General features: G+C 35.8%; 2 protein-coding genes across 4 annotated transcripts in view; one reads left to right on the forward strand and one right to left on the reverse strand.

The window, feature by feature from the left end:
- The window catches only part of LOC145733917 (uncharacterized), a 71,215-nt gene that overhangs the window by 32,899 nt on the left and 23,633 nt on the right, over nt 1-14,683 (forward strand). For all 3 annotated transcript variants that reach the window (XM_081986951.1, XM_081986948.1, XM_081986954.1), the window contains exon 4: nt 7,717-8,437. In XM_081986951.1, the coding sequence (XP_081843077.1) occupies nt 7,717-7,830 (114 nt within the window). In that variant the 3' untranslated portion in view covers nt 7,831-8,437. The remainder of the gene's footprint in view (nt 1-7,716; nt 8,438-14,683) is intronic.
- Nucleotides 1-14,683, reverse strand: part of LOC145733893 (uncharacterized) — a 73,711-nt gene that overhangs the window by 9,495 nt on the left and 49,533 nt on the right. The window lies entirely within an intron of this gene.

Raw genomic sequence — 14,683 nt, forward strand, 5'->3', positions numbered from 1 at the left:
TTAGTTGTTAGCTTGTTAGAGTACCGTTTTTGGCTCAGTATTTTGAAAATTGCGACGTTTTCGCAAATTCGTTTGATTTCCCGTATACATTATTAATATGTTGTAACGACATGCTGACGGGGCCTAGACTGAAAAAAGCAATTGTCATAAGTCATGCGTTACCCGCCTGGTCGGTCGTAAAATGCGTATGAATATGAAAAAGGAAAAAAAAATTGAAACTGCTCAGACATGGGCCATGGACACAATACCACAGAACATGAATTAGTCACGAAGAATGTTGTGTATTTTGTTAAGTTTTCATCGAAGTCGTACCTTTAGAGACTACAAGATTATCTACTTTATACCGCAAAAACCTACTAATGGTTTGAGTTTTTGAAATTGTTTTTAGAAAACATAAAGCTAGTTTTTTCTGTTTTTGACTCTAATAACATTTTAGAAAAAAATCATAATCGGCTAGTAACTTTTCGGCTATATGTGGCATTTCTTGTTATAAAGTTTTTTTTAGAGAAATAACGGACAAATTTAAAAAACTGAAATAATCATATCCTAGAATAAGTAGTTAAATGATAGCTAAACCAAAAACCCATCTTGTAGTTGAAATATTAACTTCGTTGTGTATTCTGTAAATTTTGAGGTAAATATTCCAGAGAAAATTCCTTGGAATATTTATTTAAAAGTTTGTATGTTGACGGATAAGTCTATGGTTATTAGAAGCATACCGGACCAAAAATCACCTCACTTTTTGGTAAATCACTACCAAATCGTAATTCCTTTGCCACAGATAAAATACGCTCAAAATGTATAAACGCTAATATGTATAAACATTACAGAATGAAATTTGAGTGGTTTATGTTATGATATGACAATAGTAAATTGACATTAATTGTCAAACAGTTTTTTTTGTTAATACTGGCAACTTAAAATGAATATTTCCCTCATGTGTTAAATGTCCCATATGAGCAGTGCATTTTCACCAGAATGACAGCGACAATTCCACTCATGTACAAAAAATGCCATATATACGTCATCAAAACACGGTTTGCTATCGGCTAATAAGGAAGGAAGGGAGTTTGCTAGCGGATAAAAAAATCGGATAAATTTTGCTGTTGATTTCATCGTTTCCACGGATTTTCACTACACTTCTATTGTTGCAATGTCTCACCTTGAGATTTTTGCTGGCACTGTCAATTTTGATTTTTGTTCGTATTGTTTTGGTTATGGCTCGCTTCCGTTAGAGTTCTACTGCAGAAAATCAAAAGAACCAGAAAAATGTATTTCTGCCAGTACAAGTAAGTCGCAGTCTAATTATATTATTGATTATTCATGGAATTGTCTTATCAAATACCATTCGAGCTCAGATTTTGAACAGGATAATTTTTCCGCTTGTCTTCTCATACTTTCTTTATGGTACAAAACTCGACCTGTTTGCCAAAATCACTCGAGCTACGCTCTCGTGATTTAGTTACAACAGGTCTCGTGCAGTTACACCAAAAAGAAAGTGTTCTAAGACAAGCACAAAAATTATCCGGCTAAATCTGAGCTCTTGTGGTATTGCCCCCGACAATTCCACTCATGTACAAAAAATGCCATATATACGTCATCAAAACACGGTTTGCTATCGGCTAATAAGGAAGGAAGAGAGTTTGCTAGCGGATAAAAAAATCGGATAAATTTTGCTGTTGATTTCATCGTTTCCACGGATTTTCACTACACTTCTATTGTTGCAATGTCTCACCTTGGGGTTTTTGCTGGCACTGTCAATTTTGATGTTTGTTCTTATTGTTTTGGTTATGGCTCGCTTCGGATAGAGTTCTACTGCAGAAAATCAAAAGAACCAAAAACATTTATTTCTGCCAGTACAAGGCAATCACAGTCTTATTATATTATTGATTATATTCATGGAATTGTCTTAACAAATACCATTCGAGCTCAGATTTTGAACAGGATAATTTTTCCGCTTGTCTTCTCATACTTTCTTTATGGTACAAAACTCGACCTGTTTGGCAAAATCACTCGAGCTGCGCTCTCGTGATTTAGTTACAACAGGTCTCGTGCTGTTACACCAAAAAGAAAGTGTTCTAAGACAAGCACAAAAATTATCCGGCTAAATCTGAGCTCTTGTGGTATTGCCCCCGATAATTGCATTCTAAAGTGATAATTGCATTTCGATAATTGCACTGTACGTATCTATAACGACTGCATTGTTGTAGAGCCTATTGCTAGTATACTAATTGTTGCCTTTGCGCAGTTTTTTGACTTTTTATAACCAAACAATGTCAAACGCGATGTCAACAATAAATTAATGAACGGTTTGGAACTTGTTCATTGAGCTCCATTGAGCAATCTATAGTTGCAGCAAAACCAAAACATTTTCTTTATTCGGGAAATATTCCCCAAAATTACATTCGTGCCTTAAAAATGACCTGATAATTCTGCGTTCAAACTTGTTATCTTTGCAAACTGCATTCGGTCATTTTCATATTTTTTTCTAAAAAAGCCCTCCACCTTCGGTGTCGGGCTCTTTCGCAAAAAAAATATGAAAATAAACTCATGCAGTTAAGAGATAACAAGTTTTCATGCAAAATTATCGGTAATTTTTATGCACTTGTGCAATTACCCCCGATAATAACACTCTATAAGTAAAATGCTTATGTTTGGTTTCTGGTGCTATAAGCAAATATTTAAAGTTCGCAGTCTTTTGCGGTTTTCCAATTTTTTGGGAAACGACTAAAAGATAGTTCAGTTTGACAACCGGAAATATGCTCAACATAAGATTTTCTAAAACGTTTCCCATTTAACCGACTCTGCAACTCTCATGGTTGCCGAGGTTCCAATACATGTAGAGGATGTCCCAATAAGTCGTGCACCCCACGTAGCAAAATTGTATGCCTGGCAGTTACTTTCAAACAGGGGTATATTCTCTAATATATGCCAGATATGTGCCCAGTATATGAAAGTATATTCCCAATACGTGTCTGGCATATTACTTTGTCCCTTTAGTTTATGTGCCAGGCATGTTTCTCACGAATCTAAAAATAACATTAATGTAGGCGGAAATTTCAAATTTGTTTTTTCTTTTTGTAATTTCAGTAATTTTTGTAGTGTACTGTTTTCAATTTATAACAAACTATACTATAGAGCCCAGTTTTCACTTTTCAGACATACCCCTGGCATATACCTACTTATTGGAATATTTAAAAAGTTAAATTTATACAGGGTGTCCGGAAAATACGTGTACAACGTTTGACGACAGACTCCTGACGTCAAAATATGTCGATCTAAGCCGACTTAGTTATATCCAAAATTGTCTCGTTTAGCCGGTAGAGGGCGTCAAAAATTTGTAAAAATATTGGTTTTTTACTAAATTACGTGAAAACCTGCTAATGGATTTTAATGAATTTTAGTATGTAGACTAATACTATAAAATGACGTTTTCTAGTAGTATAGTCACCGGCTGTAAATAAGTGGAAGTGTTATAAAAGTGATATAATACGTCAACATTTCTCCTCATTTTTTATATGAACGGCGTTATGACAACCCAGATATTTTTGTCGAGTGACCGGAAGTATTTTGAAGCTATTTTACCTCTTTAATATTTCCCGGTGAATGAGCTGTTTCGCCAGAAAAAAAAAATTTACAATTACCTGCATACATCAAAGTAGGTATAATAAAGTTGAAATTATTTATTGTAAGAAACTAAGTAAACCAAAAACATTACTTAAGCAAATGTGTAAAATGACCGCCATCTTGCTGAATACACTTATCAATACTCTTTAAGAAATGAAATTGTACCCAATATTTTTACAAATTTTTGACGCCCTCTACCGGCTAAACGAGACAATTTTGGATATAACTAAGTCGGCTTAGATCGACATATTTTGACGTCAGGAGTCTGTCGTCAAACGTTGTACACGTATTTTCCGGACACCCTGTATATGCCAGGCATATTCTCAAATTCATATGCGGGCAGTCATATGCCTGGCATGTATTTTTCACATGAATATACTTTATTTGTTATGTGGGCGTAGATTCGTTTTAGCGTCATTTTAAAGAGCCCTTCTTGTTTTGTAGGGTATTTTAAAAATTTTCCATTTTTTTTCGGTATTTCCAAAATGTAACGTTTTTGTTCTAGATATCTCGAAAAAATCAAATGCAAGCTGCTCTTCTTTGTAACACCAGATATAGGTGATAAATCGTTAAGGCGACTTTTTTATACTTTTTTGTACTAGACATTCTGTGAAAAGACTAAGTTTATGTCAAAAAAATTCTCTATAAGCAATAATACTTCAGCCAGATCAATTTGAGACTATTGTCTTTTTTTTTGTAAAGATTTAAAGTAGCTCTGCTAGTTTCTGATATCTGATTGTTAAAAATGCAATGACAATGTTAGACAATTCCGATTTTTTGATTGCTAATCGATCTGTTTTTATGAATGTGGCCATTGTTAGGTGTTTGTTTTTGTACATTTTGTGCAAATTTAGGTTAGAATAAGGTAATATTATGTAAGATGTGTTTAGTGATTTGTCCCTGAGAGGGTTTGTTGGAAGTGGAATGACAAAATAAAAATTAGTAGTTGTATGTATTTGTTTTTGTTAAAACTCTGTTAAAAGTTTAAGAAAGTTTACTGAACATCGTTGTCAATCTTAACAACTTTACCATCGAAAACATTCACTCTGTATAGAGAACGAAAAAGACATTTTAAAGTCTGCGTCCCTAAATACACTTGCATATTTTAACATAACAGTACTCATACACCTAAGTTAACAGGTTGCAAAGTAAGTTGGACATTTTTCTAGACGTCCCCTACGACCATTTACCTTTACAAATAGCACTCGCACGCTACGACTTTATAAACACTCGGGCAAATATTTGCCAAAGACGTGTAATCCCAATGGACTTACCCTTCTTTAAATAAACTTTTCAATGTATAAAATAAAACTCAAACAAACTTCAATAGGCTGAAGACCGCCCGGGGTTAAAAAGTTTTTAGTGCAAACAGCGCGCCACGATTTTCTGACGAGTTCTCTATTTCGCTGTTCATATTTACCGAACGAAATCATTTCCTGTTTGGGACTGTTTCAACGGAACTTAAATTCAACTCTTATTGGATTTTTCTAGTTTCCATGCAATCTTTGTTACAAGCTTATACGTTCTAGTGCAACAAACGTTTATCATATACAGTTAAATTATGAATAGAATAATTAAGTGTTGGAATGAAAATTGTTTTATAAACTAATTTACAGCCAGTACAATTTTCTAAACTAAAATATCTTTACAGAGGTATGAAAACTTCAAAGTTATAACAGTTTCATGATATGAAGTGAGAACGATTGCAAATCAATGCTCTGGACAAAAATTGAAATAAACTTGGTGACATGAATGTGACGTCATTTGACATGTAGTCAGAAAATTTTTATTAGACTTGACAAATTGCTAAATAATTTCACAACTGCCTTTTTGCATACAAAATACCTTGAAATGCCTTTAAAATACAATGCTTCATTATGGCTCAAAATGCCTCATAGTAATAATGCTTTAAAACTGCCTAAAATGCCTCATATTACCTTGAAATACCTCGAAATGCCTTTAAATTATTTGAAATGCCTCAGAATGCCTTCAAATATTTACCTACTCATTTGTGGCATTTTTTAAATTTAGTTATAAGATTTTTTTGGTCACGTGGCAGTTTTTAGGTCAGATTAATTAAGTAGCATGTCTGCTTTTACAATTTGTACATGACATTTTGACAAGAGTCAAAATGTCATAAGGATTAATGATTAAAAAAGAATGACTTTCTCAGGTTACCTGATTGCTTTTCCAAAGTTTGAAGACCTAAAAGTTTAAAATTCATTTTTTTAAAAGTCACGTGACAGTTTTTAGGTTAAGTTAGATGACAACGTCAAATTTTTGACACTTGATTTGACCTTGTGCCGAAAGCTTAAAATTGATTTTCTAAGGTCAGGTGACTGTTTTTTCAAATTCTAACAAACAAAAATATTTTTTATACTGTTGTCTGAAATTACGGGTTATATTTTGACGTTTAAACGAATCATCTAACTGTCATAGTAACCAAGTTAGCGCGTGTCAAGTAAAGACACCTATCATTTAAAAGAAACAGTTGAAAAATTCAATATTTAGTAATTTAAATTTAAACAGTGGTAACAACTACGTCACGTGACTTTGATAATTCAATTTTTGAGCTTGCAACACTGTAAAGACTAGTTGACATTGTCAAAAACGGTCACGTGACCTTAAAAATGTAGTTTAAATGTTGAAAAATTGGTAAATTATTATAATAATTTGAAATGAATATTGTTTCAACTTAATATCATGTAACAAAGACTTCACCATAATAATTACATGTGCGGTCAATTTTGTTATATTGTCTACTGCTTGGTCTACTACAATGTATTCCTTATAATTTCACAAAATTTCCTTTATTTAGGCTTTATTTCGCTCAAAATTCCAATGAAAATATCGCAAAACATTTTGAAATATACAGTAAATACCTCAAAATGCCTCGTAATATATTGTAATGCCTTGTAATACCTCAAAATGCTGGTAATACTGACAAAGTGCGTCATAATACCTCGAGTTACCAGCCTGTATTTCTAAAACAATGAGTTGTAAGACACCACGTTGTCATATCATGTTTTTATTCTATTTTTGACAACAATTCCGTCTGGGTCACTTTATATAAATTAAGCCTGATTTATACAACTTGTTAATGTGTGAATGTTATCTACACGAAATCAATGGTCAATCAAATTTCATAACGTGGTATGCTTTCTGTAATGTCAAAACAAATCAAAAGAAAAAAATACAATTTTTAGACTCTATGGACTATTATAAACACAGTAAGCATTTTTATTACGAATTAATCTGGTAACATAACCGGTTAACTTGCACTTTTAGCAAACTTATGAACACTTTAGACAAATTTTGTTTCACTCTTTTCTACTTCCATTAAACTTCATATTAATGTTATTATTTATTGTTTTATAAATACATTTATTAGTTAAAAGCCAAGTTAATCATTTGCTGAGTGAAATTAAATTAAACCTGTTTCCAAATGCAAATAAGTTGCCAGACAAATCGTCAACATTATAACTTAACGTTAAACGGCGCCCAGTCAAGGCAATGTTACGCAAATTAATCAATAAACAGCATTTTTTAAGGTAGGACATGTAATCAAACCAAATGCAGACCATCGGCAGACTTAAAGTATAATTTAATTGGACTACTGTCGCGTAAACTAGTTTAGACTATTCTAATTTGTTAGGTTGTTTATTAATATGTTTAATTTATTAAATAAATAATAATCAATTTGTGCTGTACATTACAAATGTCATAATCGTAAAGATACAGTTTTTAAATTAAACCAAAAGACTATTTGTCAAGATTGTTACAGGTAATTATTTCTCTCTCTTTCATTAGCCGTTCTTATTAATAAGAGTAAATATTAGTGAAAGGATCTTGGAAACTAGCGGAGCTAGGAAGTCTGTTAAATCGGGAAAGAATTGCAGTTTTAGTTTTTCGACACAATTCATAGATTTCTAGATATTTAGAAAAAAATAATCGTTTTCCTTAAATCCTTTTGGCCGTCTTATTGAAATATGAAAGTTATCCGAGCCATTGGGAAAAAGTGGACCTCTGATGAAACGTCTTATTATTGCCTTTAGAAAAATGTTGAAGTAATAATTCTGTCATTTTCAGAGCCATAAAACGAGATTACTGGGCAAAATTTACAAGCGATATCGATCACGGCCTATATGGAGCACAGAAAAAAGTCTGGAAGATGCTCAAAAACAGGAAAAAGCCAATAAATGAGTTTGTGCAAACAAAAGGAGTCACCAAAGATGTATGGGAAAAATACTTCAGGAAACTCTATAACACCGAAGAAGCCATAAGCATCGAAAACTACGAGACAAACCATCAAATAACACTGAGCGAAGAGGTAATGACAAAAATCAAAAAATTGAAAAACAGAAAAGCTTCCGGGACTTACGGGACATCCCTATATTCAAGAAAGGACAGAAGTTGCACCCAGAGAACTACAGGGGCATAACGCTGCTGAACACAAGCATGAAAATCTATACCGGCATTTTGAAAGAAAGACTTGAAACACAAATAACAAACAGGGAAGAACAACAAGGCTTCAGACAAAACAGATCCACGACCGACGCCATATTCATTATCAAAAAACTAAAAGAAAAATCAATCGAATTTAATACACCAGCATATGTCTGCTTCATCGATTTGACCAAGGCATTTGATAGGGTTCGCCTCTCCGACATCTTGAATATACTGATAGCGAAAGAAACGCCAGATACCATCGTAAGAGCAGTCCGCAGTCTCAATAAGAACAACATGACTAAAGTAAAGGCAGGAGACACTTATACGGAAGAGATACCCACACCAGGAGGCATCAGACAAAGTGACAGCCTTAGCCGATTTCTGTTCAATCTCTTAATAGGATTTATAGAGGAAGTATCATCACTAAATATGGGATACTGAATGGGACAGAATAAAAGAATCAGCATGGCATGCTACGCCGATGATGCAGCTATTTTCGCGGAAACCGAGGACGATCTACAGAGACAACTACACAAATTCTGCCAGGTTAGCCAAGCGATGAACATGACCACATCTATAGAAAAAAAGGAAAAGCATAACCTTTGCTAAAGATCTCGTAAGATGTAAGCTGGTAGTTCAGGACATAATCATCGATCAAGGCTCACGATTCAAATATCTGGGTATGGATCTGTCGAGTTATCACGACCCAGTGAAGGACCTAAGAAGCCAGATCAACAAAGCATCTGCCATGTTGAGCTGCTTAAGGCAGATAATATGGGCGAACGAATACATGCGAAAGGATAGCAAGGTCAGGATCTATAAGACTTGTATCAGGCCAATCATGACATACGAAATAGAAACTAACAAAATGAAAAGAATGCTTCGAGTAGCCGAAATGAAAACGCTCAGAACTATATGGGAAAAACAAGAATAGACCGAATTAGGAACACTGACATTAGGGAACAATGTGGGGTGCAAGACATCGTAAGATGGGGGGGACAAAGAAAAAGATATTGGTACGCTCACGTGAGAAGAATGGAAGAGGGAAGACTGCCACGCATTGCACTTGAAGGGAAACCAATAGACCACCTAAGAGATGGAAGGACTGGACAGCTGGCAGCCCACCTCCCAGGAACTGATCCAGAGGAACCTGTAAAACTAACAGATCGCGAGATCTTAAATATGAATAATAAGAAGAAGAAGTTCTGGAAGCAATAATAAGTCTGCTAGATAACAAAAAGTTCGAAACAAATTGCTTTTTGTTGCATGTCTAGTAAAACCAAAACCAAAATTTTGACGGTTCAAGTTCAGACTGTGATTTTCTTTGTAGTGCACGATATTGAACATTCACAGTCTAAACCTTCAAAATGACTGGTCGTACATACGGCTACCAGGTATTCTTCTAAACTGCAATTCTTTCCTCATTTAATCGACTTTGTAGCTCTGCTCGTTTCCGAGTTCTGTCTAACTAGAATAACGATCAAGATCAAATTAAACCTCAATAATCACACTAGAACAGCAAAACGAAAATTATATTTATCCGATTCTCATTATAAAACGTTAATGTACGCCTCAGGAGCTACCTGCCAATTAGCTGTTAGAGTCCATAATTTAGCGATAATCTTTCGCTAATTAAGTTGTTAGCATAGCTTTGTAACGATACATGCCCTCGTATGGAGTAGAGGCTGTCTGACGACATGTTTGTCCAAATTAAATTATCTCGTTAAACACTTTTTGATTGCCCTTGTTTTGCACCGCTTAATTTTCAGTTACTTTCTGGGTAATGAGTGTGAAAACTACACCTGTCTGCTCCATTAGCTTAATTTGTTTATAATTTTTTGTTGCGGTTAGTGTCCGAACATGTTAAGTGTAATGTATATATGACGTGTCGAGTTGTCTGAAGTTATGGTTGATCGAGCAGTGTGTGTTGCTTCAAAGATACTATTCCAAAAGTGATAATATTTATTCAGTATTTTAATTGGAACGGTTGTAACTAAAGTTACCTTAGACTTCAAAAACATGTTTAAAAGTTACTTTCTTTCTCCTGGCAAAAATTATGTTTTTGTAAGTTGATCTTGCTCCGAATAGCTACAAACAGGGAATATCTGAGGTGTACCGGTTAAAGAAAAGTCATTTTGCATAATTACATACCTATATTTTGTGTGCCTTAATCACAAAATGGCAAAAACTATATGTTATTTGACCTTCTCTGGTTTTAAATTCGAACTTTTTCGGAAAAAAAAAACGGGATTTGCAATATTATCCTTTAAAATTATCCAACTTAAGTGAACAATTCTACAAAGTCAACCAAAAAAAAAAAACATTCAAAGTAAAATCATCCAATTGCAGGAATTGGTACCTCTCGTTACGTGGCACAGGTATGCTGTTTTTCGGGGTTTAATGGTAACAGTTCGCGGTCTTTATTGATTATTCTCAAGACCTCATCGTTGGTTCTTCTTGCAGTCCATGGAATCCTCAGTACCCGCCTATAGACCCACAGCTCGAATGCTTCCAGCTTGTTCATAGTGCTCACCTTCAGTGTCCATCCCTCCATGCCATAAAGCAACACTGTCCAGACATAGCATTTGACAAATCTAATTCTCAAGCCAAGATCGAAATCAGTATTGGTGAGCACTTTTTTGAATTTTATGAACGCACTGCGAGCATTTTCAATCCGGTATCTGATTTCTGTGTCTGATTCCCTAGATATTTAAATTTATTTACTCGCTCTATTGGTTGATTCTCATATGTTGAGTTTTGAAATTCTTGTGACTTTCGAGTAATTATCATGAATTTAGTCTTCTTGGTGTTGATATTGAGGCCCATGTTCTCACTGCATTCCCAAGCATATCCCGCAAATCCTCCATGTTATCTGCAATTAGAACTGTGTCGTCCACATAACGAATATTGTTGATCCATACACCATTCACCTTAACGCCCACGTTGCGTTCTTCTAGGGCTTCCTGAAAGATGGCTTTAGAATATAAATTGAAGAGAAGTGGGGAGAGAACACACCCTTGTCTGACCCCACTACAAATTGGTCTTGCTTCTGTGAGATTGTTACCAACTCTGACTTCAGTCATTTGGTTCCAGTATAATGCCGCGGATGTCCTTCTGGTCTATGTCCAATCTATTTAAGATTTGGATCAATTTATGATGTTGGACTTTGTCGAACGCCCTTTCTCTGATCGTTGCAGTTCTGAATCAGTACTTGAGTCGCAACTAATGCTTCTCTAGTGCCTAAACCTCGTCTGAATCCAAATTGTGTGAATCCGATGTTTCTTTCGCACTTTATTGATATTCTGTAGTGGATAATCTTAAGGAATATGCTCAGTGTGTGACTGATGAGGCTGATTAGTCTGTGGTCCTCACATTTTGTTGCATTGTTCTTTTTCGGCAAGGGGACAAAATTCGATGTTAACCATTTGGAGGGATGTTCGCCTGTGCTATAGATTCGATTAAATATCATCTGAAGAACTGTGATGCTTTTGTCGTCCAATAGTTTGAGCAACTCTATCGCGTTTCTATCTTTGGATATATTGATCCCTCTTATAATTTCCTCTTTTGTGATGGGAGGTCCCGATAGGTCGTCTACATTTTTAACAGCAGGTCTTTCATCGGCAAAAAGGTTGCTAATATAGTTTTCCCATATGATTCTACGGTACGCTAATTCTCCCTGATCGTTTTCTACATTAGAGAATGGACTCGTTCTCCTCCTCCTTCTATATACGGATTTAGTTACGTTTATGTAATCTTAGGAGTACAGTTGCCCCTAGACTACGTTCTGAGTACGTTCTTTGCTCTTTAGCTGGCATTTATATGCCTCCAGGCGGCCCTATTACCTTAATTAGAAGCAACCTATGGGCGGCGCCATTACACTAATAGCCTTTTTTATGGAATTGATTTCCACACCGCGTTATCTTCGTAGATCTGGTTAAATCGTTATCTAGCACCACCTAAACCGGACGCAACTAAATGTTTTAGGAAGTAAACGCTGCCTTGTTAGTTTCTCAATCGAGAGAAGAATCCCATCAACCTGTAATTGTACGCTGAGCTTACTTAATCGAATTTTCCGCGCGTTCTGTTGCTTCCCTATTATTATACAGGTATATAAGTTGTCCAAAGCTATCCGGGTTGTTCTAACGGGTTAAACACAGAGAAGGTAGGTGCTTTTCTTTTCAAACTATGACGGAATTCTTTCGTATCGTAATACGCGATCGTAGCTGTAAGCTTTAATCGGTGATCGCTTCTATGTCAGCATTCACCGAGATTGATGACGTTCCATTAATAAACCATCACATGATTAACGGATATGATGATGTTGATTATATGGAAAATAATAAATGAGTGTAGATCCAATGTAGGCATTTGTGGGTTGAATTGCTTTTTTTTCAAATGATTATAGTAGTAGCTTAAAATGGTTCTCCTCTAATGTAGTGGAAAAAAACTAATAGTTCCTCATAGTAAACGTTGATTAATTTAAACACCCTTTTTCTCTAGTAACGTAATAACGAAAAACGTATAAGAAATTATCGTCAACAAGGGTATTGCTTGCTTATCTCTGGGATTAAGTGGCATGCTGTTCTCATTTATGGCAGTTCAGACGAAAGAGACACAAAAAGTGTAGTGCAGCAAGTAGTTTATGTCAACATTCTTAGAACACAAGTCAAGAAGCATGGCAAAACATCTAAACATTCAAGAAGAGATATAAAAACTTTCTGAAGATATAAAAAAATGTGTTTAATACAAATTCAATATTTGAAGGATCATGTAGATTGAAGGAGTCATGAGAAGAGTCACATGTGTATTGTTAAAATAAGGATTTTCCCATAAATTAAAAAAGGCATTCAAAGTCTGAAAATCAGCGCAAAACATCTGGAATATGTCAAATCTTCTGATAGTGATAATACTAAGATAACGCCAAAATATATTAAAATTTCTGAAAGACGATTTTGAAAAAACATGAATCGTATTTATTGTTTTAGAGATTTTTATTTATCAATAATAAAATAAATAAAGTAAAACTTTTCTGACAAAGTGATTCTTGTACCAAACGAGTTCCAATCTTATAATTTTTTATAAACAATTTGAAGATTGTAATGCTAGATTTTGCATCAGTTTGTTGTGGATTCATACACCGAAAGAAGTACACAGGTTTCACCTTAGAACGGAACTTTATTTGCTAATTGGTACCATAGCAGCCTGTTTTTAGGGTGGTAAAAGAACAAAACTTATATATATGTAAAACAACAGTTTCATGACTTGCTTATTATATTTTTGGTTGACGCATGACATAGTCTCTCATTTGTCAACTGTCAAAGGGGGGAACGTTCAGTTCATATACTGATGGGTTGTTACAGTCTCCCCCTTTGGCCCACGTAAAGCGTCCTCGCAACTGGGACAACACTACACTAAATTTTAGGCACAACACAAGCACTTCTTCTTCACTGGCTTGCGTTGGGCTCGTCCTTCGGTTGATGGCGGTGTCTGGTTGGTATCATCTTCGGATCGTGGTGATACGGGAACTTCATCACCAGTTTCACCTATTGGGTCTTCGTTCGGGTTCATGGATTCTGTCACAGTTCGGGCTTCAGTCTCGGCTTGTTGCTTGTCACGACCTGGAGGGCGTCCTCTCTTTCTTATTGGCAGCATTGGGACTATTCCTTCACTCGTCGGTTCCTTGTATCGTGTCAATGCAGAGACATGGTATTTTCCAACAGGTTGGTCTGGTTGATCCATGGGTGTCACGATATAAGTGGTAGGAGACACTATCTTGTGGATACGGTAAGGACCATCTCGTCTCGGAGCAAACTTTGAGGTAAACTGCTTACTAGCGTTTGATAAAATATGACTGTCTATCAAAACCTTTTCACCAACATTGAAAGCACTGTCTCGTCTGCCTTCATTCTTCAGGTTAGTTCGTCGATCCTGGTTCTTTTCATGTGACTCTCGGGCTTCTTGGAGAGCGGTTTGCATAGTCAAGAGGTAGGGGGTGACTTGTGGCACGAAATTGTCATTTTGTATGATTGCTCGTAAGTCACGGTGGACATCATCGGGTGAGCGTAGCTCTCGACCAAAGGTGAGATAAGCGGGGCTATATCCTGTCGATTCACACTTCGCTGTGTTCATAGCAAATCGGATTGATGGTATTTTCTCGTCCCAGACAGTGTGGTCAGTAGACGTCAGTATGGCTAGTTGGGACTTCATATCTCTGTTTTTGCGCTCGACCGGGTTTGATTCGGGATGATAAACCGGTGTTAGGCACTGCTTGAATCCTAATACGTGTGCGACTTGTTGCATAACAGCCGTCACAAACTGCACTCCATTATCGCTTATGACCTTACGGGGAACACCATATCGTAGTACGATTTCGTCGATTAAGCAACGGGCACATGCTTCAGCTGTCGCGGTCTTTAAAGGGAAGATCTCGGTCCATCTACTCGTAGTGTCCTCAATAATAAAAATCCATCGTTGTCCTGTTGGCGTCTCTGGAAGAGGACCAAACAAGTCGATTGCGATCACTTCAAATCTCTGTGATTGAATAGGAGTTTGAAGTAAACCTGCAGGTTTCAAATTAGTGGCCTTGAAGCGTTGACACTCAATGCAT

The sequence above is a fragment of the Ips typographus genome, linkage group LG1 (assembly GCF_016097725.1).
Source record: "Ips typographus isolate SLU linkage group LG1, UJ_Ityp_2.0, whole genome shotgun sequence".
Taxonomy (NCBI): Eukaryota; Metazoa; Arthropoda; class Insecta; order Coleoptera; family Curculionidae; genus Ips; species Ips typographus.